At 47.3% G+C, this 25962-nt stretch overlaps 1 protein-coding gene across 4 annotated transcripts in view; it reads right to left on the minus strand.

Moving 5' to 3' along the window:
- The window catches only part of SYTL5 (synaptotagmin like 5), a 378504-nt gene that overhangs the window by 150880 nt on the left and 201662 nt on the right, over nucleotides 1–25962 (minus strand). For all 4 annotated transcript variants that reach the window (XR_012228981.1, XM_073566026.1, XM_073566027.1 and 1 more), the window contains exons 5-6: nucleotides 25201–25300; nucleotides 10895–10993 (exon numbers count right to left, since the gene is read on the minus strand). Coding sequence is in view for 3 of the 4 variants with exons in the window: in XM_073566026.1 (XP_073422127.1) it covers nucleotides 10895–10993; nucleotides 25201–25300 (199 nt within the window). In the remaining variant the exon portion in view is untranslated. The remainder of the gene's footprint in view (nucleotides 1–10894; nucleotides 10994–25200; nucleotides 25301–25962) is intronic.

The following is a 25962-nucleotide window of genomic DNA, read 5'->3' on the forward strand; positions in this document are numbered from 1 at the left end:
CTTGTCTGGATTCCTCGTCGTCCCCATCTTCCATCTCACTGCACAGTATTTCAACTTTGCAAGTGCTGTGATCCTGGGCAAGCAGGGGGGGCCCACTCGTTGGCGACGGCACTGGCACAGGGCCCCTGATAGTACGGTGGTGTGTCTGATGGCGGGTGGGCCGAACCTGCACTTTCATCTGCAGCTTCCTCTTTGTCACCGTGTAAGATGGAACTGTATATGGGAAGGGTAACCTGAGTTTCATCAGGGTCAGATTTAGGTCGTGTAGCATGCGAGGGGAATGTAGTGGTCTGGGTCAATGTACCAGCAGATTCATCGAGCAGTGGCTGGGCATCAGTGCACTTGTGTCGCCCCCAGGAGTACGGTCGCCACAGTGGCATTACCTTCTTCCTAGGGAGTGTGATGTCATGCTTGGGAGCAACGAAGGATCTCTCTAGCAGGTTAACTGATTGGGCGGCGTTATTCCCACGAGTCATGACCCTCCAAACAGCGTTCATGAAGGCAAAGTGTTTGTTTTACGTGGGCAGTACGGTTGCAAAGCTGAACCTTAAAGGAATGTCCAGAAGGGCACCACCAGGAGTGGAGCCTACGGTTAAATTCGACTCCACCTGGGAAACCTCAACCATGCCAGCTACAGAACAGATGCACACATTGCAAGCTTAATTCCGTTAACGAACGAGACTCCGTCATGCCCCGTGGTCCGAGTCCGGCTTACTAGAGGGACACGTGAGGCTCTGGCACATGAGATTGGCCAATAACTGGTGTGTCATGCCCTTACATGTCCGTGGCTGCATGTGCGCTACACTGAAAAGGCCAGCGTTTGTCGCTTACAGGTGCAGATAACCCGCTGAACAACGTTAGTGATGGGCATCACTGATTACAATTATTACCCGCGAACAATGATTTCCCAGTAAGTGCAGGTCAACCGCAATTCCGGAATTAGGCCTAACCGTCATTCCTGAAAAAATGACAAACTTACGTGTGCAAACCACAGGTGCTGTAGCTTGCTTAACAGCTCGCCAGCCGTTCTCACGCCCAGTATGGATTACTTGTGATTGCACAAAGGTGAGAAAGGGTACCGTATCCCCAGATAACATGTATGGATAGCGTACACATTCAAAATATATGTCTATACATCAGGAGGCAGGCTCAGACGGTGTTAGGCCCAGTATGGATTGCACGTGATTGCACAAAGGTTAGAATGGGTACCGTTTCCCCGGATAACATGTATGGATAGCGTACACATTCAAAATATGTCTCAGGAGGCAGGCTCAGACGGTGTTAGGCCCAGTATGGATTGCACGTGATTGCACAAAGGTTAGAAAGGGTACCGTATCCCCGGATAACATGTATGGATAGCGTACACATTCAAAATATATGTCTCAGGAGGCAGGCTCAGACGGTGTTAGGCCCAGTATGGATTGCATGTGATTGCACAAAGATTAGAAAGGGTACCGTATCCCCAGATAACATGTATGGATAGCGTACACATTCAAAATATATGTCTCAGGAGGCAGGCTCAGACGGTGTTAGGCCCAGTATGGATTGCACGTGATTGCACAAAGGTTAGAAAGGGTACCGTATCCCCGGATAACATGTATGGATAGCGTACACATTCAAAATATATGTCTCAGGAGGCAGGCTCAGACGGTGTTAGGCCCAGTATGGATTGCACGTGATTGCACAAAGGTTAGAAAGGGTACCGTTTCCCCGGATAACATGTATGGATAGCGTACACATTCAAAATATATGTCTCAGGAGGCAGGCTCAGACGGTGTTAGGCCCAGTATGGATTGCACGTGATTGCACAAAGGTTAGAAAGGGTACCGTATCCCCGGATAACATGTATGGATAGCGTACACATTCAAAATATATGTCTCAGGAGGCAGGCTCAGACGGTGTTAGGCCCAGTATGGATTGCACGTGATTGCACAAAGGTTAGAAAGGGTACCGTTTCCCCGGATAACATGTATGGATAGCGTACACATTCAAAATATATGTCTCAGGAGGCAGGCTCAGACGGTGTTAGGCCCAGTATGGATTGCACGTGATTGCACAAAGGTTAGAAAGGGTACCGTATCCCCGGATAACATGTATGGATAGCGTACACATTCAAAATATATGTCTCAGGAGGCAGGCTCAGACGGTGTTAGGCCCAGTATGGATTGCACGTGATTGCACAAAGGTTAGAAAGGGTACCGTATCCCCGGATAACATGTATGGATAGCGTACACATTCAAAATATATGTCTCAGGAGGCAGGCTCAGACGGTGTTAGGCCCAGTATGGATTGCACGTGATTGCACAAAGGTTAGAAAGGGTACCGTTTCCCCGGATAACATGTATGGATAGCGTACACATTCAAAATATATGTCTATACATCAGGAGGCAGGCTCAGACGGTGTCAGGCACAGTATGGATTTGACGGCCCAGACTACACAGCGGAGGAGCAGGGAGAGGTAAAGATTGCAAATGCTGGGGCCCTGCCCAAGCAAGGGGGGCCCACTCGTGGGCGTCGGTACTGGCACTGGGCCCCTCATAGTACGACGGTGTGTCTGACGGCGGGTGTGCACCACCACCGTCAGAGACACTTGATTGCACTATGAAGGACCCTGTACCAGTGCCCGCGCCCAAGAGTCGGCCTACCCACCTGTCCAGGGCAACGGCACTCGCACGGTGTCGTGCGCTAGGTGGTGACCCCGGCCATGGGGGGGGGGAGGCAGCACAGTTAGGGAGTTTTAGAAAGGGGCATATGTTGATGTTGGACATTCAGCTGATGCAAAAGGTGAAATAGGTCAAGTCCCAGGAAGAGGTGGACCAAAGCAAGCCATTTTTCTGTCACCCTATGTGTCATCAGAGGAAGGTGTGACAAAATCCTTGGAAACCCATGCGTGGTTCATTTTAATGAAGGTTAGATCATCGACATTTTGGGTTGACAGACGGGTCCTTTTTTCTGTCAGGATGGATCCAGCTGCACTGAAGACTCTTTCCGATAGCACACTTGCAGCTGGGCAAGCGAGCTCCTGTAAGGCATATTGTGCCAATTCAGGCCAGGTGTCCAGTTTAGCGGCCCAATAGTCAAAGGGGAATGACCTGTGTGGGAGAACATCGATATGGGAGGAAAAGTAGTTTGTAACCATAGTTGACAACTGCTGTCTCCTGTCACTTTCCATCGGTGCAGTATTACCAGTTCTGTGAGCGGTACTTGAAAAATCAGTCCACAACATTGTCATGAAACCCCTGTCTCCAACGCCACTTCTGCTGTGTGCACCACGAACACCTCTGCCAAGCTGCCCCCGGCCCATACGGCTCGTGTGAGAACCATCACCGCTGCTGTGTGCTGGGAATGCCTCAAGCAACCGATTTACCAGAGTTGCTTGTTTATTAGCCAATATTAGGTCAAGGTTCTCCTGTGGCATGATGTTTTGTAATTTGCCTTTATAGCATGGATCCAGGATGCTGGCCAACCAGTAGTCGTCATCGTTCATCATTTTGGCAATGCGTGGGTCCCTTTTTAGGATCTGCAAGGCATAATCTGACATGTGGGCTAATGTTCCCGGTGTCAATGATGCACTGCGAGTGCTGGTTGGAGGAGCACTTTCTGGCAAATCCACATCCCTCCAGTCACGCACAAACCCTGTACCAGACCTTGCCACGCCAACATTTTCACTTGCCCCACGAGATGCATCCTCCTCCCCTAAGTAATCATCCCCATCATCCTCCTCCTCCTCCTCTTCTTCCTCCACCTCGTCCAGGAGAGGTCCCTGAGCAAACAATGGCTGAATGTCATCAAGGATTCCCTCCTCCTCTTCCTCCTCATCAACATTGGCTGCAGACGCCTGCTCCTTACGGTGCGTCAAAGTTTGCATGAGCAGACGCATAAGTTGGATGCTCATGCTTAGGGTGGCGTCGTCTGCGCTTACCAGCCGTGTGCATTCCTCAAAACACTGAAGGACTTTACAGAGGTCTTTCAGCTTCGACCACTGCACACCTGTCAACTCCATGTCTGCTCTCAAAGTGCCTGGCCGTGTATCCTCCCACAAATGCATTATGGCCTGCCTCTGCTCGCACAGCCGCTCCACCATGTGCAGGGTGGAGTTCCACCTTGTTGCAATGTCGATAATGAGGCGGTGGTTGGGAAGGTGGAGCAATCGCTGCAGCTTCTGCATACGAACGGAGTGTACAGGCGACCGGCGGATGTGCGCGCACAGTCTTCGCACCTTCTGGAGCAGGGCTGTTAACTCCGGATAATTTTTGAGGAAGCACTGCACCACCAGGTTCAAGGTGTGAGCCAAGCAAGGTATATGGCTGAGTTTTGAAAGGGCTATGGCTGCCACAAAATTACGGCCGTTATCACTAACTACCTTGCCTGCCTCAAGATGTACACTGCCCAGCCATGACTCAGTTTGTCGCTTCAAGTACTCGGCCAGCACCTCGGCGGTGTGTCTGTTGCCCAAGCACATCATCTGCAACACAGCCTGCTGACGCTTTCCACTAGCTGCTCGATAGGGGGACACATCGTGTGCAACAGTGGCAGCTGCAGATGGAGTGCTCGTACGACTGCGCTCTGTGGACGAGCTTTCGCTTCTGGAGGAGGAGGAGGAGGGTCTAACGCCTACAGCCAACTGTTTCCTATACCGTGGGCTAGGCAGCACTGTCCCACCACCGCTGTCCCCTGTGGACCCTGCATCCACCACATTAACCCAGTGCGCAGTGATGGACACGTAACAGCCCTGGCCATGCCGACTGGACCATGCATCAGTTGTGAGGTGCACCTTTCCGCTCACTGACTGCTTGACTGCTTGAGTGCATGGACAATGCGGTCTTTCACATGATGGTGGAGGGCTGGGATGGCTTTGCGAGAGAAGAAGTGGCGACTGGGTAGGTCATAGCGTGGTACTGCATAGGCCATGAGTTCGCAGAAAGCTGTGCTTTCCACCAACCGAAAGGGCATCATCTCAAACGAGATTAGTTTGGCAATGTGGGCGTTCAAACCCAGTGTACGCGGATGAGAGACTGAGTACTTTCTTGACCTACTCATAGTGTCTGGGAGGGTGAGCTGGACTTGAGAGCTGCATATGGTGGAAGTAGCGGTGGACAGGGTGGACTGAGAGAGGGTTGATGATGGTGATGTAGTTGGTGTTCTTTCTGATGGCCTAGAATCAGTCTTTCGTTGATATAACAGTGGGATTCACTGACTGCCGTGGCCTTGCAACGACACCTCAACATTTGCTGCTGTGCTAACCGGTGGGCTTACAGTGGGGGAAACAATGTAGCGTTGCTGACTACCTTCGTTGTGATCAGTTGCACATGTGGCACTTGAGGCTTGGTGTTGTGTCCACGCTTGCAAGTGCATGCTGGTTAAATGTCTAAGCATGCAACTGGTATTCAAATTTTTCAGATTTTTCCCTCGGCTAAAGGTCTTTGCGCACTTCTTACAGATAACCTTGGCCTGATCATGAGGATTTTGGTCAAAAAAGTGCCACACTGCACTCTTCCTACTTTGGCAGACATTTTCCGGCCTAGCACGCTGTGATCTTTTGACCCTCTGGACAAGCTGTCCAGCAACTCTTTTGATGTTTGGAACCTGTCTTTGGAGTGCTCCGGGCCTGCCAGATAACAGCTGTTGCGATGTCGATGTCTGCTGTGGATGCTCCTCATCTGAGCTATTGGAAGCAGCACCCTCTTCCCCCAATGGATGCCAATCTGGGTCAACAACTGGGTCATCCATCACCTCCTCTTCTATGTCATGTGCACCTTCCTCTGTGTCACCGTGTATGGTGGTATAGTGTGCGGGAAGGGGCACCTGAGTCTCATCAGGGTCAGAATCTGGCTCTGTACACTGCAAGGACAATGTAGTGCTCTGAGTGAATGTACCAGCAGAATCATCCATCAGCGGCTGTGCATCAGTGCACTCCATGTCAGATTCATCTTGGCCTGGGTAATTCACCATTTCACTTGATAATCCAGGCATGGTATGTGAAAACAGCTCCATGGAGTAATCAGTAGTATGGCCTGCGTCATCCTTCAATCTTGGTTGGGGTGAAGGACACAAGGAAAGGTGTGGTTCATGAACATGAGCCTCCAATGACGACTCAGTGCTTTTACTTTTTACAACTGAAGAAAAGGAGGCGATAGAGCTGGAGGCTGAGTCAGCAATGTAAGACAAAACTTTTTCCTGATGCTCTGGCTTTAAAAGCGGTTTGCCAACTCCTAGAAAACTAAGCGTTCGAGGCCTTATGTAGCCAGACGATGACGCAGGCTCAACACCTCCTGCATTCGGTCCTATTTTGCTCTTGCCACTACCATCAGATCCACCACCAACACCATCATTACCAGCTGCCAACCCCCGCCCAATTCCACGGCCTCTTCCACCAGCCTTCCTCATTTTTCGTAGAAATGTAGACAAAATCCAACAAACTATATAGTAATGTAAAACAAGGTACAAGGTGTCTATAGGACAGGGGAGATTTTGAATTTCTGCAGACACTTGTGGACACTGGACACTTTTGGATTGTGTGAGGCCCACTGATATCTGAGCGCTATGTGACAGGCTCGATGGCACAGCTGTGACCAAAGTGACTAGAGGATAAGGGAGATTTTGAATTTCTGCAGATACTTGTGGACACTGGACACTTTTGGATTGTGTGAGGCCCAATGAATATCTGAGCGCTATGTGACAGGCTCGATGGCACAGCTGTGACCAAAGTGACTAGAGGATAAGGGAGATTTTGAATTTCTGCACACACTTTTGGACACTGGACACTTTTGGATTGTGTGAGGCCCAATGAATATCTGAGCGCTATGTGACAGGCTCGATGGCACAGCTGTGACCAAAGTGACTAGAGGATAAGGGAGATTTTGAATCTCTGCACACACTTTTGGACACTGGACACTTTTGGATTGTGTGAGGCCCAATGAATATCTGAGCGCTATGTGACAGGCTCGATGGCACAGCTGTGACCAAAGTGACTAGAGGATAAGGGAGATTTTGAATCTCTGCACACACTTTTGGACACTGGACACTTTTGGATTGTGTGAGGCCCAATGAATATCTGAGCGCTATGTGACAGGCTCGATGGCACAGCTGTGACCAAAGTGACTAGAGGATAAGGGAGATTTTGAATCTCTGCACACACTTTTGGACACTGGACACTTTTGGATTGTGTGAGGCCCAATGAATATCTGAGCGCTATGTGACAGGCTCGATGGCACAGCTGTGACCAAAGTGACTAGAGGATAAGGGAGATTTTGAATCTCTACACACACTTTTGGACACTGGACACTTTTGGATTGTGTGAGGCCCAATGAATATCTGAGCGCTATGTGACAGGCTCGATGGCACAGCTGTGACGAAAGTGACTAGAGGATAAGGGAGATTTTGAATCTCTGCACACACTTTTGGACACTGGACACTTTTGGATTGTGTGAGGCCCAATGAATATCTGAGCGCTATGTGACAGGCTCGATAGCACAGCTGTGAGCAAAGTGACTAGAGGATAAGGGAGATTTTGAATCTCTGCACACACTTTTGGACACTGGACACTTTTGGATTGTGTGAGGCCCAATGAATATCTGAGCGCTATGTGACAGGCTCGATGGCACAGCTGTGACCAAAGTGACTAGAGGATAAGGGAGATTTTGAATCTCTGCACACACTTTTGGACACTGGACTCTTTTGGATTGTGTGAGGCCCAATGAATATCTGAGCGCTATGTGACAGGCTCGATGGCACAGCTGTGACCAAAGTGACTAGAGGATAAGGGAGATTTTGAATCTCTGCACACACTTTTGGACACTGGACACTTTTGGATTGTGTGAGGCCCAATGAATATCTGAGCGATATGTGACAGGCTCGATGGCACAGCTGTGACCAAAGTGACTAGAGGATAAGGGAGATTTTGAATCTCTGCACACACTTTTGGACATTGGACACTTTTGGATTGTGTGAGGCCCAATGAATATCTGAGCGCTATGTGACAGGCTCGATGGCACAGCTGTGACGAAAGTGACTAGAGGATAAGGGAGATTTTGAATCTCTGCACACACTTTTGGACACTGGACACTTTTGGATTGTGTGAGGCCCAATGAATATCTGAGCGCTATGTGACAGGCTCGATGGCACAGCTGTGACCAAAGTGACTAGAGGATAAGGGAGATTTTGAATCTCTGCACACACTTTTGGACACTGGACACTTTTGGATTGTGTGAGGCCCAATGAATATCTGAGCGCTATGTGACAGGCTCGATGGCACAGCTGTGACCAAAGTGACTAGAGGATAAGGGAGATTTTGAATCTCTGCACACACTTTTGGACACTGGACACTTTTGGATTGTGTGAGGCCCAATGAATATCTGAGCGCTATGTGACAGGCTCGATGGCACAGCTGTGACCAAAGTGACTAGAGGATAAGGGAGATTTTGAATCTCTGCACACACTTTTGGACACTGGACACTTCTGGATTGTGTGAGGCCCAATGAATATCTGAGCGCTATGTGACAGGCTCGATGGCACAGCTGTGACCAAAGTGACTAGAGGATAAGGGAGATTTTGAATCTCTGCACACACTTTTGGACACTGGACACTTTTGGATTGTGTGAGGCCCAATGAATATCTGAGCGCTATGTGACAGGCTCGATGGCACAGCTGTGACCAAAGTGACTAGAGGATAAGGGAGATTTTGAATCTCTGCACACACTTTTGGACACTGGACACTTTTGGATTGTGTGAGGCCCAATGAATATCTGAGCGCTATGTGACAGGCTCGATGGCACAGCTGTGACCAAAGTGACTAGAGGATAAGGGAGATTTTGAATCACTGCACACACTTTTGGACACTGTACACTTTTGGATTGTGTGAGGCCCAATGAATATCTGAGCGCTATGTGACAGGCTCGATGGCACAGCTGTGACCAAAGTGACTAGAGGATAAGGGAGATTTTGAATTTCTGCACACACTTTTGGACACTGGACACTTTTGGATTGTGTGAGGCCCAATGAATATCTGAGTGCTATGTGACAGGCTCGATGGCACAGCTGTGACCAAAGTGACTAGAGGATAAGGGAGATTTTGAATCTCTGCACACACTTTTGGACACTGGACACTTTTGGATTGTGTGAGGCCCAATGAATATCTGAGCGCTATGTGACAGGCTCGATGGCACAGCTGTGACCAAAGTGACTAGAGGATAAGGGAGATTTTGAATCTCTGCACACACTTTTGGACACTGGACACTTTTGGATTGTGTGAGGCCCACTGAAATCTGAGCGCTATGTGACAGGCTCGATGGCACAGCTGTGACAAAAGTGACTAGAGGATAAGGGAGATTGGATTGCTTTTAAAAAAGCAGTTTGCAGAGCAGTGGGTAAACAGCAATGCCAGCCTGTCAGGAAGCCTTAAAAGGCAGCCCAACAACCAACACCACTGATACACCACAATATAGCCTCCCCTTGCACTGCACACACAGTGACTCGTGTGTTGTGCAGGCCAAATTGCTAGCAGCAGAAGCAGTTTTTTTTTCTTCTCAGCAGGACAAAAAAAAAAAATTGGGATTGCTTTTAAAAAAGCAGTTTGCGGAGCAGTGGGTAAACAGCAATGCAGGAATGTCAGGAAGCCTTAGAAGGCAGCCCAACAACCAACACCACTGATACACCACTATATAGCCTCCCCTTGCACTGCACACACAGGTGACTGGTGTGTTGTGCAGGCCAAATCGCTAGCAGCAGAAGCAGTTTTTTTGTCTTCTTCCCTGCCTAACGCTCTCCCTACAGAATCAGCAGCAACCTCTCCCTATACTGAGATCGGCAGAAATAAGATGGCGGTCGGCGTGCACGCCCTTTTATACCCCCTGTGACGCCCACCAAAGCAAGCCAATCACTTGCATGCCCTTCTGAAAGATGGTGGTGACCCATGCCTATGTCATCACGTTGCCCACAGTGTCCGTGGATCCTGATTGGCTGAAAAAGAGCTCAAAACAAACTTTTGAAACGCGACTTTGGCGCGTAAGTCGCCGACCTCGTGGCTGACCTCAACCTAGGGTCGGGTTTCGTTTCATGAAACCCGACTTTGCCAAAAGTCGGCAACTTTTGAAATTTTTCGACTCGTTTCGCTCAACTCTACTTATGACCATGGGAAATTTCAGTTTTTCTTTTTTAATAAATTTGCAAAAATTTCTACATTTCTGTTTTTTTCAGTAAAGATGGGGTGCAGACTGTACATTAATGAGAAAAAAAAGAACTTTTTTGAATTTACCAACTGGCTGCAATGAAATAAAAAGTGAAAAATTTAAAGGCGTCTGAATACTTTCCGTACCTACTGTATACCTGTTTCACTGGTAAAACATCGAAGGGGAAACTGCGCTTGCTGTTCAAAGGGTGCAACCACATAAAAAAAGAACCTTTAAAAATAACTTATATTAGTATTTTATTAACATACCACTAGAACCCTAAAGTATAATAAACCAGGGCGGTAGATGGTCAAGACCAACAGCATATTAGATAAACTAAGTATGTCAATTGTATTAAGAGATATGAGAAAATATCTATAATAAAATACTAATAAAAGTTATTTTTTAAGGGTTTTTTTGTGGTTGTACTGTTGATAGACCCTTATTTACATCATTCAGGTTTTTGCTTGTTCAAGGGTTTCCGAAGGATAGGCCATCAGTCATCTGTACTCACTTGTCCTAGTTCTACACTAGTGGAAGGAATGTTGTACAGCATTGATTACCGTATATTAAAAAGGATGTACTTTTGATTCCTTTACTGAGACATTTTATTCCCTTCCATTTAATTGCAATTTCTATATTTCTTAATATTACGACCATTCTGAATGATATAAAATGCATATAAAAGTCACATTCACAGAAATTCTTCCCCAGTTTTCACTTCTCACCCATTAGCACGCGGCAGTGATCTTGTACTTCGGAGGCTCTGAGTATCATATTTAGACCGTATGCTTTTGCCATCCTCGCTTTTTCCTGGATGTTGCCTACTACAGGAAAGAATGATTTTGTGAGCAAACAAAAGAGAGGGTTTTGGCAGGCTGTCTTATAATGTGCAACTACTGTATGAGAAATAACACAACATATTAGTAGTAATAAAACTAGGAACTCAAAAGGATATGTTGCAAAACAAGGTGAATTTATTTACAGTCTATGGATCAACAGCTAGTAGATAACTTTTCGGTTCACCTGGACCTTACCAGATAAATGCTGTGTTGTTGAAGTGCAAGATAAGTAGTTAATACTCATAGGTAGAGATGAGCGAATATGTTCGGAAAACGATTACCAAATCTGAATTTGCCATATTCACGCCATATTCGTGCCGAAATTATGTTTGACAATCGTTTATGACCATATTCGCTCATCTGAACTCCCATTGACTCCAGTGGCATTCGGCTATGTTCGGCGAATATTACAAATACAGCAATCGTAATCCTAACTGAATATTGAAATATTTGCTCATCTCTACTCATAGGGGATGACACTTTAAACAGACTGAAGGTGGTAAGAGGTATGTCTGTGCTGGGGTATGGTGGCTGAAAGCCACAGTCAGAAAGCTTTAATGTCATATAAGCAGATTTCTACGCATGAAGATCAGTCATGATTTTTCATTAATGTCATTTAGGCTGATTCCACACACAGCAATGAGTCTGCATTTGTATATATCATCATAGCTCCCAAGCGTCCCGATTCCCATGGGACAGTCCTGTTTTTGACACCTCCCTCCCGCGTCCCGCACAGGACGCTATTTTTCCCGCATTGCACTGAGCCGCCACGCCCCCCCATGCACCGACCGCAGCCTGCAATAATGTGGCTGGGCTGTGTGTTTTGTGCGCACAGGACCTGTGAGAGGGGAGAAGTCAGGTGTCCCATGATCTGGGGTCTCCTACTCCGTGTCTGTCTGCAGTGCACTCTGCAGGACTCTGCTGTGCTGGTTGTTATGGTGCTGGATGAGGTGAAGTTTCTGTGTGGGGTCAGGAGGGGTTTACAGGGTGGATGTAGCAGAGCCGTGTGTGTACGAGGTGTACGGAGCGGAGCCGCGTGTGTACGAGGTGTACGGAGCCACGTGTGTATGAGGTGTATGGAGCAGAGCCGCCAGTGTGTATGAGGTGTATGGAGCAGAGCCGCATGTGTATCAGGTGGTCGGAGCGGAGCCACGCATGTACGAGGTGGTCGGAGCGGAGCTGTGTGTGTACGAGGTGTACGGAGCAGAGCCGCATGTGTACAAGGTGTATGGAGCAGAGCCGCGTGTGTACGAGGTGTATGGAGCGGAGCTGTGTGTGTTCGAGGTGTACGGATCGGAGCCGTGTGTGTTCGAGGTGTACAGAGCGGAGCCGCGCATGTACGAGGTGGACGGAGCGGGCCATGTGTGTGTACGAGGTGTACGGAGCAGAGCCACGTGTGTATGAGGTGTACAGAGCGGAGCCGCGTGTGTACGAGGTGTGGGGAGCGGAGCCGCACGTGTATGAGGTGTGGGGAACAGAGCTGCGCATGTACGAGGTGTACGGAGCGGAGCCATGTGTGTACGGGGCGTACGGAGCAGAGTCGTGTGTGTACAGAGCGGAACCGCGCGTGTACCAGGTGTACGGAGCGGAGTCTTGTGTGTACCTGGTGTACGGAGCGGAGCCACGTGTGTATGGGGTATGCGGAGCTGTGTGTTTACAGAGTGGAGCAATATGTGTACTGGATGTACGGAGCGGAGTAAAGTGTGTACGAGGCATACAAAGTGAGTTTTCCCACGGACACAGGAGTACACGGTAGAGCACCAAGGAGCACTTTAAAACTCGCACATGACGTTCCACCGGAAGTGATGTACTGGAAGATGACCGGAAATTAGGTAATTTCATGAGGAGATTGTGACGGAACCAGGAATGCTTCAGATCCATCACCATGTCCTCCTCCGACAGTGCAGAGAGCAGGATCGCCTTGGAATCAGCAATGCCAGTTATGTGAGCGGATCATGATATGTCCTGCACCGGGAGGCTCAAGTGGGCATTACAATGGGAGCCGGGCTGCTATAGTATCTTTATAGAATCTTTCTTTATTTCTTTCTTTCTCTCTCTCTGTTTCTTTCTTTCTCTGTTCTTTCTCTCTGTTTCTTTCTCACTCTCTGTTCTGTCTTTCCCTCTCTTTTTCTTTCTCTCTCTCTCTCTTCTTTCTTTCACTTTCTAATCTTTCTTTTTTTTCTCTCTCTCTTTCTGTTATTTCTTTCTCTCTCTCTGCTCTTTCTTTCCTCTCTTTCTTTCTTTTTCTTTCTTTCCTCTCTTTCCTCCTTTCTCTCTGTTCTTTCTTTCTCTCTTTACTTCTTTCTTTCTCTCTCTCTGTTCTTTTCTGTCTCTCTGTTCTTTCTTTCCCCTCTTTCTTTCTTTCTCTCTGTTCTATCTTTCATTTTTTTCTCTTTCTTTCTCTCTTTCTGTTCTTTCTTCACCTCTTTTTCTCTCAATTGCTCTGTTCTTTCTTTCCCCTCTTTCTTTCTTTTGCTCTCCCTCTGTTCTTTTTTTCTGTCCCCTCTTACTTTCTCTCTGTTCTTTCTTTCCCTCTTTCTTTCTCTCTCTTTTCTTTCTCTCTTTCTTTGTTCTTTCTTTCTCTCTGTTCTTTCTTTCCCCTTTTTTCTCTCTCTTTCTGTTCTTTCTTTCTATCTGTTCTCTCTCTGTTCTTTCTTTCCCCTCTTTCTTTCTGTCCCCTCTTTGTTTCTCTCTCTGTTCTTTCCTTCTTTTTCTTTCTTTCTTTTTCTCTGTTCTTTCTTTTTTCCCCTCTTTATTTTTCTCTGTTCTTTCTTTCCCCTTTCTTTCTCTCTCTCTGTTCTTTCTTTACCCTCTTTCTTTCTCTCTCTTTGTGCTTTCTTTTGCTCTCTGTTCTTTCTTTCTTTCTCCTCTTTCTTTCTCTCTGTTCTTTCTTTCTCTCTCTGTTCTTTCTTCTCTCTCTTCTTTCTCTCTCTGTTCTTTTTTTCTCTCACTCTCCTTTCTTTCTCGCTCTATTTTCTTTTTTCTCTCTCTGTTTTCTTTCTTTTCCTTAGTACCAGTGTGCCCACAGTAACAGCCACTGTGCCCATAATGCCAGCCACTATGCCCCCAGTACCAGTCAGTGTGATCAGCAGTGCTAAATGGGTGCGGTTGGGCATGGACATGGATGTGACTAGTCACAAAATGGGTGTGGTCGGGGGAATGGCCTAAAATTTGCGGCAGCGCGCAGCAGCCTTTGTCCCTCTTTCACTTCTTCAAAAGTTGGGAGGTATATCATCTCATTACTTCTGCTTCCATTATTATCCTGAACTTGGATAACCTCAGGTTGGCCTAGCAGAACTGCAAAAAGAAGGATTATGGCGCTCGGGAACATACAGCAACAGCTACACTGTTAGGGATGGCGGAACGCACTAAAAATAATAAATAATAGAAAGTGCGTTCGCCGCCCGGGGTCCACCTTGCAGAAGGTGTTACACTGCTGCTAGGTAATGGCGGACACTCAATATGGCAGTATATCACATGCGGGTTGAACGTCACCCGGTGTGCGCTGGGCGTACTTTGTTGATTCACAGAGGCGCTAAAGCAACAAACACAAATACCTAGCCTGTTGGACTCACAGGTCTCATCAGAATGCACGCACGGTATAAGGTCACAGGACTAGGGACCAAGACACAGGGTCAGTGTCCATCTAGACCTACCGTGCGTGCGGCATCGCTACCGCGGACGCCGACAAGTGCTGCTGACTGCAGCGCGGCGACTGACACAGCAGCTATACGACAATGCCCAGGAGGGGGCGCACTGTTGGGCGCTAGTTCTGTGGAGATATGCACTGTGGCCTGTAGCGTGCCACTGACTGGCTCTGACTCTATGACTAAGTCCCTATCCACACGCGTAATATCAGGGAGGGGAATGTTAATGAGTCATTCGCAGGTTCATGCATCCGTCATCATTCACACAGGTAGCAACTAGAGTCAATACTAGCGCATGGCTGAGCGGCCATGTGAACCTTTTATATCCAGGACCTTCCGGAAGCTTCCAGATCCCTGAGATGGACCAATCAGATCTGGAGAAGGACCTGGGCATGTGAATCCCGATCTCCATTGGTAGATCATCTCGTGAGTATGCTCAGTGGAGCGACAGAAGGACTTAACCTCTGGAGTGGTTTGCTGCAGAACAGACTGCATTGCTACTGCTGGCCCAAAGGTGGCAGCAACAGCCAGACCCACAGAGCAGGTCTGGGCAGAGCATCGGGAATGGCGGGGCTGCTCAGCAAGCTCCTGCACGGTCGATGGGGAATGGGAGACCGCAGAATGTGAGGCTCTGGATTCCTGCTGTGCTGTTGCAGGAACCCGACGCCTAACATTACCCCCCCTCCTATGGCCCCCTCCCCCTGAGCCTTCCAATCCATCAAATAAAGTTTTTTGCCACGTACCACCCAGCATCACACAAAGGCATTGACCTCAGACTCGTCCGAAGACAAGTCTGATGTCCCGGTAGATGACTCAGAAAACCGGGACATGTGAACAGGTCTAAGAAGGGACACTTGGAAGGCGTCAAAGATGGCTAAGTCGCCAGGAGCAAAAGTTGGAGCGGGGCGCCGATGTGTGTTGGCGGGCGTCTTCATTCTCTCCTTAGAGGCTAGAATGGCATGCGGGGTGCGACCCAAACTGTCGCGGACCTCCATTGCCCGGTCTGCCACCGGCAGGGGATATCGTAACCCAGCCGGCCTCTGCTTAGAGGACCTGCTCCGAGCACAAGAGGCGCATGCCTGAATGTATTTTTTAGTTTCCCGAGCCCTGTGCGGCCACCAATAAGACCTTGCCAGGAGTTCTGTGGTCCGCTTGTAGCCAAAGTGACCACCCACCCTGGACACGTGTGCCCAGGCGAGAACCTTGAGCCGTAGGTGAGGCGGGACAAAGGTCTTGCCCAGCGGCACTGACTAGAGAGCGACTGAACCCACGGTCCTCAGATTCCCAGTGTGGGATGCAGAAAGATCCGCGGGCACCTCCACAGAGGCTACTTGGATGCTGCCCCCATGCACCTTCCCACACAGCCCTTGCTCCATCCCAGTATTCTCCCCGAGGACCACTCTATATGAGGGGAATGGCAACGGAGCTAGGCAACCCCGAGGAGCACTTGGTCGATGCCCTCTGGCATAATGAGCAGAGACAGCGTCTCACGGTGATATGGTGGAATTGAGAGCCTAAGGGGTGCTATCTGGTGGGTAACCTGGGATGATAAGGTCGAACTGTTGACCACACTGTTGGGCACAGGGCGAGGAAGTGGCACCAACGGGATAGTGTGCTGTTGGGCGAAGGCCAAGGACATAAAGTTCCCTTCTGCCCCTGAGTCCACCGTGACTTCTACCTCCCAGGAGGAAGCACCGCTATCTAACGTCCCTCGGAATGCCGGTTGGGGGAGAAGGCCTCCATAGCAAACAGACCCCCACCCATTACCAGTGGACGCGACTGTTTTTTAGACCGCTGCGGACACCTGTTAGCCAGGTGACCAGACTGTCAACACTGGTAACAGCGTGTGGAGCTTTGTGCCTGACGCGGCTTGGGACCGGTGCGGACACCTCCATGGGCTCAGGAGGTAAACTCTCCAGCTCGGGAGGTTCAAGAGGTTCAGAAAGGTTGGAAGCCAAGCTAACCTCCCGTCTGGATTGAGCACGCTCCAGCCCGCGCTCTGAAAAACGGAGATCAATGCGGGTGGAAATGGCAATTAACTCTTCCAGACTTTCAGGAACCTCCCTGATGGATAGAGCATCCTTAACGTGCTCCGCTAAAACCTCTCCAGAACACAGGGACGAGGGTTTTATCAGGCCATTCCAGCTTGGAAGCCAGTGTCCGGAAACGGACAGCATACTGGCTGACCAACAGGAATCCCTGTGTTAAAGCAAGTAACTGGAGAGTAGTGTCATGAGTGACCCGGGGCCCCAAAAAGACCTGCTTTAGAGACTTGAGAAACTGAGCAGTGCCCGCTCTGTAGGGAATCGCATGGCCAGTAACTCGAGCTGGATAGAGCACTGGCTCACAAAACCCCAACAGGTGGCGCTGTCACCAGAAAATGTATCGGGCAACGGGAGGTGGGATATTGTCGGCACAGGCGTGGATGTGGCCCCATGTGGCCCGGGCAGCAGCTGCAGAAGCATTCGCAGCTGAGGTGGAAGTCTTGAGGGCCACCAACCTGCCCTCCAGCTGCTGAATGTACTGCTGAAGCTGTTGCTGCTGCTGGTCCGCCATTACTAGCCAGACCCTGGCGCTAGTATAATGTTAGGGATGGCAGAATGCACTAAATAATAAATAATAGAAAGTGCGTATGCAGAAGGTGTTACACTGCTGCTAGGTAATGGCGGACACTCAATATGGCAGTATATCGCACGCGGGTTGAACGTCACCTGGTGTGCGTTGGGCGTACTCTGTTGATTCACAGAGGCGCCAAAGCAATGAACATAAATACCAAGCCTGTTGGACTCACAGGTCTCAGCAGAATGCACGCACGGTATAAGGTCACAGGACTAGGGCCCAAGACACAGGGTCAGTGCCCGTCTAGACCTACTGTGTGTGCGGCATCGCTAACGCGGATGCCGACAAGTGTTGCTGACTGCAGCGTTGCCGACTGACACAGCCACTATATGACAAGGCCCAGGAGGGGGTGCACTGTCGGATGCTAGTTCTGTGGAGATATGCACTGTGGCCTGTAGCGTGCCACTGACTGGCGCTGACTCTATGACTAATTCCCTATCCACACACGTAATATCAGAGGGAGGGGAATGTTAATGAGTCATTCGCAGGTTCATGCATCCGTCATCATTCACACAGGTAGCAACTAGAGTCTATACTAGCGCATGGCCGAGCGGCCATGCGAACCTTTTATAGCCAGGACCTTCCGGAAGCTTCCAGATCCCTGAGATGGACCAATCAGATCTGGAGAAGGAGCTGGGCATGTGACTCCTGATCTCCAAAGGGAGATCGTCTCGTGAGCATGCTCAGTGGAGCAACAGAAGGACTTAGCCTCTGGAGTGGTTTGCTGCAGAACAGCCTGCATTGCTATTGCTGGCCCAAAGGTGGCAACAACAGTCAGACCCACAGAGCCGGTCTGGGCAGAGCATTGGGAACGACGGGGCTGCTGAGCAAGCTCCTCCATGGTCGATAGGAAATGGGAGACCGCAGAATGTGAGGCTCTGGATTCCTGCTGTGCCGCCGCAGGAACCCGACGCCTAACATACACTTAGCTACATTCTGGTATTCTTGTGTTCACATATATTTCTGACATATCAAGCTGTCAACTATAACAGCCTTAGTAAAGAGCACGTATGCCCATGTCCATGATGCATTATGCACAATAATAAGATTTTTTTTCTTCACTGTTTTAATCTATTAGCATAATGTTTTCATAGATTTTTGGATGATCGGATTTCATGTCAAATATACAATGAAAACTCTATAAAAGACCACGTCTATGAGACAAATACCCCTTTATCCAGGCTAGTCTTCCTGTAAGAGATCTCAGTTCCACCATATACTACACTCTTCATCTTTTTTAAGAGAACCATTCCTGTGGAAGACCATTTTTCAATAGAACTTTGGTGTTCATCTTAACCGTGTCTCAACAAAGAACATACTAGTACATTTTATGTTGGGTGCAGGTGTATGGAGCAAACTCAGAAGCTAACAGCAGCATCAGAGCCAGCTACTATAGAGTGGCATGTAAAAGTTTGGGCCCCTGGTCAAAATTACTGTTAATGTGAACAGTTAAGTAAGTTGAGCATGCTATGATCCCTAAAAGGTCAAAAGTTAGAGATGACACATTTCCTTTGTATTCTAGGAAAAAAATATATATTTTGATCTTCTACATTTTAAAAATTACAATACTGAAAATAAGCAGATAAAAAAGTTTGGGCACCCTGCATGGTTAGTACCTAGGAGCACATTCTTTTGAAAGTATCACAGCTTGTAAACGCTTTTTGTAGACAGACAAGAGTCCTTCACTTCTTGTTTGAGGCATTTTCATCCATTCTTCCAGTTCTGTGAGATTCCTGGGTCATCTTGCATGCACTGCTATTTTGAGGTCTAGCTACAGATTTTCAATCATGTTCAGATCAGTGGACTGGAAGGGCCGTTGTAAAACCTTCAACTAGCACCTTTTGATGTGTGTTTAGGATCCTTATGTATTTGTAGAAACCATCCTCTTTTCAACTTTAGCTTTTTTACAGATGGTGTTATGTTTGCATCAACAATTTGTTGAAATTTCATTAAATCCATTCTTCTCTGCCTGTGAAATGTTCCTGTGTTAATTGCTGCAACACAACCCCAAAGCATGATTGATCCATCCCCATTCTTAATGGCTGGTGAGATATTATTTTGCTGAAATTCTGTGCCATTTTTCTCCACACATACCTTTGATCATTGTGGCCAAAGAGTTCTATTTAACCTCATTGGTCCATAGGACTTGTTTCCAAAATGCATCATGCTTGTGTAGATGTTTTTTTGCATACTTATGACTCTGAAATTTTATAGTGAGGACACAGGATAGGTTTTCTTCTGATGATTCTTACACGAAGGCCATATTTGTGCAGGTGTCTACGAACAGTAGAACAATGTACCACAACTCCAGAGTCTGCTGAATCTTTCTGGCACCTCTAACTCCACCAGTTCTTTGATGAATTAGGGCCATCTTGTTTTTCGGGGCCATCTTCTTTTTCATGAAAATTAACAGTGCATTGTTACAGCCTATTTCCTTAGAAGTGAGCATTAATGTTTGCGTCTATAACTCCTGATCCATAACAAAAAGTGATGTGATTATATGCCAATGTAGTGGTCAAACACTTTGCAAACAATGATCACCATCTCCACTGGCCTCAACATTTGCAATCACTTTGCACAATTAGAATCACAAATGATAATACTTCTACTGTATTTGTGATGAATATAATGCTATTTTTGTATTATATTGATGATATATTCATAATGTGGTTAAGGACAGTGCAGGAGTTGGAAGGTCTAATGGGAATCATTAATGATAATGAAGTGAATATAAGATTTACCAGTAAAATTAGAGGCAATTGGATAAAGTTTCTTGATGTTGAGGTTGAAATTGTTGATGATGTTATTCATACTTATATACATTGCAAACCAACAGAAACTAATTGCTTGACGCGATACGAGAAATTGGCGTGCACTCAGTTGAATAGTTCGAGGTGCACACTCCTTTAGATATACAGTTTATTTCACGTGTAGAAAATCAGACTTTTGCACAGACAAAAAGAGGTGCAGGAATATAAGACATAAATTGTTATTTAACGGTTCGACCCTTCCTGGATCTTATTCATGATGCGCTTAATGCAAGAAGTGAACGGGTGCTCCCACATCTTCCTTTTTAGACGCATAAGACTATGGTGCAGTAGTGCCCGTTCACGTCCAGCATTAAGGAGTGTGTGGTGAATTACCATCTATAAGATTTTAGGGGTTACACATCCCACTTCACCAGCACCTCAAACAACTCAAATGAGTGCATGTCAATTTCCCTTCCTTACAATTTGGAGGTCTGCAGTCACACATTGACTGTTCTCAGTCCTGAAAACCCTTTTAAATCTAGTTAGCTGAATAATATTTAGACACTTTAATATAAAAAAGGATGTATTTTCATCTTCACCCACAAGAAAATATTAGATCACTTGTCCTGTGCCAAAACTATGTTTAAAAAAGGACTAAAGAAATAAGGGATTTTTTTTCAAACTTGTAGTTACATGCTGACTAGATTCTCCTCTCATCTTAGAAAATCACTTTAAGAAGAGTGGTGTGACATCAGACATTACGGACTGGAAGAAGCAACAGAATGCTAATCAGCTGTAGCCCCAAGTCTTGTCATGTAATGTAATAAAGTAAATTGTATTATCAGAGGTGAGTGCCACATTATCTTCATTTGTTTTGAGTTGAGTTTATACAGTGCTCATGGTATGTCTGAGCACCGCTGTGTCTTGTAGCAGCATCTGGTGATTAGAAGAACTAGAAACAGTGTAACTTCTCAGCTTTTATACCTCTTTCCAGGAGTATTCTGCATAGCAATGGATTGATTAGGGTGGGTGCAGGGAGTCACAAATATTTCTTTTATAATTTAAAGAGTTTTTCCTACAAACAAAAGTTCATTTTTATCAATAGATCTTGTAATAAAGATAACTTCCACTATTGGATGTTTTGAAATTAAATGTTCCTGTACTGAGATAATCTTATAAATGTGCCCCTGCTGTGTACTGTGTAATGGCTGTGTCTTAGGACCCCATCACACACAGCGAGATCGCTAACGAGATTGCTGATTTTGTGACGCATCTCTCCAGCAATATCAATGTGTGTGATGGGGATCAGCGATTGGCCCCCCTGCCGGGTATCGCTAATCGTGCAGGATCGTCCTGGGCCATTTTTTGATGGTTGGTCTCCCGCTGGCCAGCATGCATCGCTGGACGCTGGTTTCCAACGTAAACATCGGGTACCTAAGAGCCGCGCGGCTCTTGGATACCCGCTGTATACCCTAGACACCAGCGCACGCTGGTCCTGACCGCTGTTTACATTGGAAACCAGCTTGCACTCTGGTCCTGATCGCTGGAGGGGCTGTCTATGTGACAGCTCACCAGCGATCATTGGTGGGATCGCTGGGACATCGTTATGTGTAACGGCGCCTTTACTCTACAGGAACATGGTCTGATAATACCACATCTCCTGGGTAGGGGGAAGAAAAAGAGAGTATACCGACATTACAATATGTGATCACAGCTGATTCTTTCTTTGCTTTATTATGCTTTACTGTTGTCAACCATAGCTCATTAATATATATATATAACTTTTATAATTATTGGGAAATCCATGAAGACCAGCATTTGAGCATAAGTCCCATCTGCCCTACCATGGGTTTAATGACCTGAACTGACTGTGTAAGGGGGTAAAGAGGTGAGTTTATGCCCTGCACATGCCCCTATTTCTCTGTAAGGGCAGAGTCCGATGCTGAACAGGTGGAGCAGCCGGAAGCGCATCCACCCTGGAACGGGTGGGGTCCAGAAGAAAACCTTATGTGCAGCTGCTTGACACCATTGTGATACACAGCACCGGCAGCGATGGCACACTCCTGTACTGCGGCCTGTGGCTGCGGTGGCGTCAGCCACATTGAATGGAAATTATGGCAGATGGAGGAGAAGACCCGACCCGGAAGGCTGTGGGGAGTTGCCGACTAGTATTGGCCCACCGGGTTTCCCGTACCTGTGGAAGAGCGGTGCTGGCGGCAGCCAGAACCAGAGTGCCATCATCGCAAGCTGGAGGAGGCCAATGAACTGGAAGGAGAGACTGCCCCGGAGGAGCCAGAACCGGAAGTGGAGGAGCCTGAGCTGGAGGGTGCAGCAGCCATGGCGGAGTAATCTGACGGTCATAGAGCGGCCACGGCTGGGATGCTGGAGTGGGACGACGGGCAGATGGTGGTGAGTGAACCCCGATCCCAAGCCCCAGAGTGTCGGTCCATTTTCGGCGGCACCCTTTCCCTCGGTCCGTCACCTTACCACCAAGAGGCAAAGGGTCCCTTCCCACCCCCCGGGCAGACCGCATCGATCACGGTGGTAATGGAGAGGAAGATGGGTGGTGACCATGGTGGCCATTTTGAAGTCAGCTATTTTGGATCCAACTTTATTTTTTCAATGGGAAGAGGGTCATGTGTCACATCAAACTTATTGAGAATTTCACAAGAAAAAACAATGGTGTGCTTGGTTTTAATGTAACTCTATTCTTTCATGAGTTATTTACAAGTTTATGACCACTTAAAAAAAAGTGTTCAAAGGGCTACCCATTGTGTTGGATTGTCAATGCAACCCTCTTCTACCACTCTTGACACACTGATATCAACACTGCAGAAGAAATGCTAGCACAGGCTTCCAGTATCCATTGTTTCAGATGCTGCACATCTCGTATCTTCAAAGCATAGACAATTGCCTTCAGATGACCCCAAAGATAAAAGTCTAAGGGAGTCAGATCAGGAGTCCTTGATGGCCATTCAACTGACCAATACACTTTCCAGGAAACTGTTCATGTAGGAATGCCCGAACCTGACACCCAAAATGTGGTGGTGCACCATCTTGCCGAGCATTGCTACATGAACAGTTTCCTGTATATATATATATATATATATATATATATATATATATATATATATATATATATTCTTGTATTGTATAGATCTAGGGAAAGTGTAAGATATAGATATAGCCCACTAGGGGGAACAATAGAGTAAGATAGGAGTAGGATAGGCCAATATGATTCCATTAGCTAGGAGGGCCAACTGGGAGTAAGTTAGAGAGCTTCCTGGAGTTAATTAGTTAGGGCTGGGAGCCAGGACAGGACAGTTGTGTCCCGTAACATTCAAGCTAGGACCCCAGCCGTCCAGGGCCTATGGGCTGATAGTCACATGGAGGTGGAGGAACACAGGGCAGCAGCAATATGGTAGCGGCAAACTTTTTTTGGGAACAACCCTAAAAATCCGGGGAGAAACGGACAGGGAACTCCTGAAGCAGGTTGGAATGACCAGATAAGGTGCTGCGGTACCGAAGGCGATGGTACGACCCTGCGATATTCCTGGAGAAGTGAGGGACAGTACAGGGAACAGAATGGTGATGCTTTGTGAAGAACCTTGTGCTGTTTCTGTGACTAAAATGGACGAGCTGAGTAAACTTATTTTGTTAAAGTTGAACCTGGACTCTGACTGTCATTGCATAGTGCTGAAGGAAAAGAAGGCCCAGTAGTCCAGGGAGGACCCCGCCTTACAAGTAATTGCACTGCAGAAGGGAAAGTGTGTTTATGTGACTGAGGGCCATGGTGCAACAGAGCAGCCACTGTTACCCCCCTGGCCCCCATTTCAAATGAATCAGGCTGCTTCATTAAAGCTGCAGTCAGGTTGGATCAATTAGAGCAATACGAGCACATTAAGACCAAAAAGGGCCCCTGTGCAAGAACAGTATACGCGGACTTTACGGTCCGATAGCTCACTATAATGCACAATTACACCTACTTTGGATGTAAAAGTGGTTTCTCTTACCTTTTGGACCTTGTGTGGAACAACTGTACAGGTTGCACCAATGATATTTCCACCCCTGAATACGGATGTGAAAATGTGCCTATTAAACACTCTAGTAAAACTATCCAAATGGATTATAAAGGATTACAAAAAATGAGCCACCTTTTATCCAGAAGCAGTGGCACATGTCTCCTTGCTTGTGTCTAGCACGGAAGTGTCATGGTTTACTGAGGCTTCAGGTTAGGCGATGCAGAGGTTAATATGGGAAGCCTCTCTATGGATCCGGGGAGGGTTCTTATAGCCTCATGGAGGAACCGTCCCCTGTCGTCTATACTCTTAGCTGAGTGTGCCTGACCCTGTTCCGTCTGTGCTTCATGCCTGTCTCTGTATGCTTGCTTGGTTTTTGATCCGGTCCCATCACGGTTAATGTCTCTTGTATTCTGACTTTGTACCTTTATGCCCGCTCTGTGCATGACCCCTGGCTACGTATTGACCTCTCTGTGATTATCCCTCCTGAACCTTGCCGCCCGCTCTGTGTATGACCCCTAGCTACGTATTGACCTCTCTGTGATTATCCCTCCTGTACCTCGCTGCCCGCCCTGTGTATGACCTCTTTGTCTGTCTGACTTGTCTGTCATTCACTCCTCTGCGCCACGGTATCCTCAGTGTTACTGTCGGCGCTGCAGGGGTTTCTGTGGTAACCCCTCCCCTCTCCCTGACGCGCTGTCATATGCAGGCAGGTCCTGTGAGCGCCCAGTTCTTCACCGTTGCTTCACCTCCCACAGGTCCTCGAGCTGGTCTGCTCATACCCACGTTAGACGCCGGACTCTCGCAGCTGCGGGTAAGAGTCCTTCATGTACACTTTGCCTGTGTCCTTGTAACTTGCGGTGACGGTGCTTCTGAACCGCCCTTGACAGGAAACTCATGTAAGTAAATGGAACTGATCTAAAATATCAGACATCACCCATAAAAAAAAATCTAAATAATATTGGACAATTCTTTTTCATGGGGTATCTTGCTCACACATCTAAATCTGCTTATTACAATGTATCAGGGTAGGAAAGAGCTCTCACTATGGGGATTTGGGGTGGAAGACACATTCTCAGCTCACAGGGGATTGCCGAGACCTATGTATTGAATCATGCATGTTGTAATTTGAGAAAAAAAATGTACAAGCCACTTACCGCTTTCCAGAACTTTCACTCTCTTCAGATATAGGCACTATGGTGTTTTCTTTGATATCAGTACTGAAATGTCTAGTGTCTTCCCCTATTTTAGCAGAAACTGTTCAATAAAAAAAGAGACTCATTTTTGTGTATGACCATAGATTGTTTTTCCAGAAAATCCTCTAATCAGCATGTACAAACCGTGATTACCAAGCATTGAAAGCTGTTACTGCCTCTGGCCTTTTGTTATATAAAACGGTGACTCACTGATCTTTTTAATCTAAGGGTATGTTTCCACGTTCAGAATTGGCACTGCCAGCTTTTGTACGCGTGGTGATTCTGTAAGGGGGTGTGGGCTTTACCCCTTCAAATATTCATGCTGCTATTTATATTTACCTGTATATAATTGTTATATATTTAATTGTGTCGTGTTTTCATATCCTTGTATGTTGTGTAAGATATGGATAGTGCAGTTAGAAAAAAGGGCCACTAGATGGGGGCACTGAGTACACTGCATGGTATGGTTTAGCTGTAGGGCATTTAAGAGTTAATACAAAGAGGGGTAGCTGGGGAATAAGAAAGGCAGACTTCCGTTACAGAGTCAGTCAGGGGTAGACCCCTGTGTGCTGCTCAGGTGACTTAAGGCCTGGGCTGCTCAGTTACCACAAAACATTCTAAGTAGAAGCCCAACCATCCCTGGAAAGGAGTGGGAGTATAAGGAAGGAAGAGAAGAGTTGAGAGCACAGTATGCGCAGCAACGTAGTGAAGAGTGAAGCAATT

Source organism: Dendrobates tinctorius, unplaced genomic scaffold (assembly GCF_039654945.1).
Source record: "Dendrobates tinctorius isolate UK_male_01 unplaced genomic scaffold, ASM3965494v1 ptg000016l, whole genome shotgun sequence".
Lineage (NCBI taxonomy): Eukaryota > Metazoa > Chordata > Amphibia > Anura > Dendrobatidae > Dendrobates > Dendrobates tinctorius.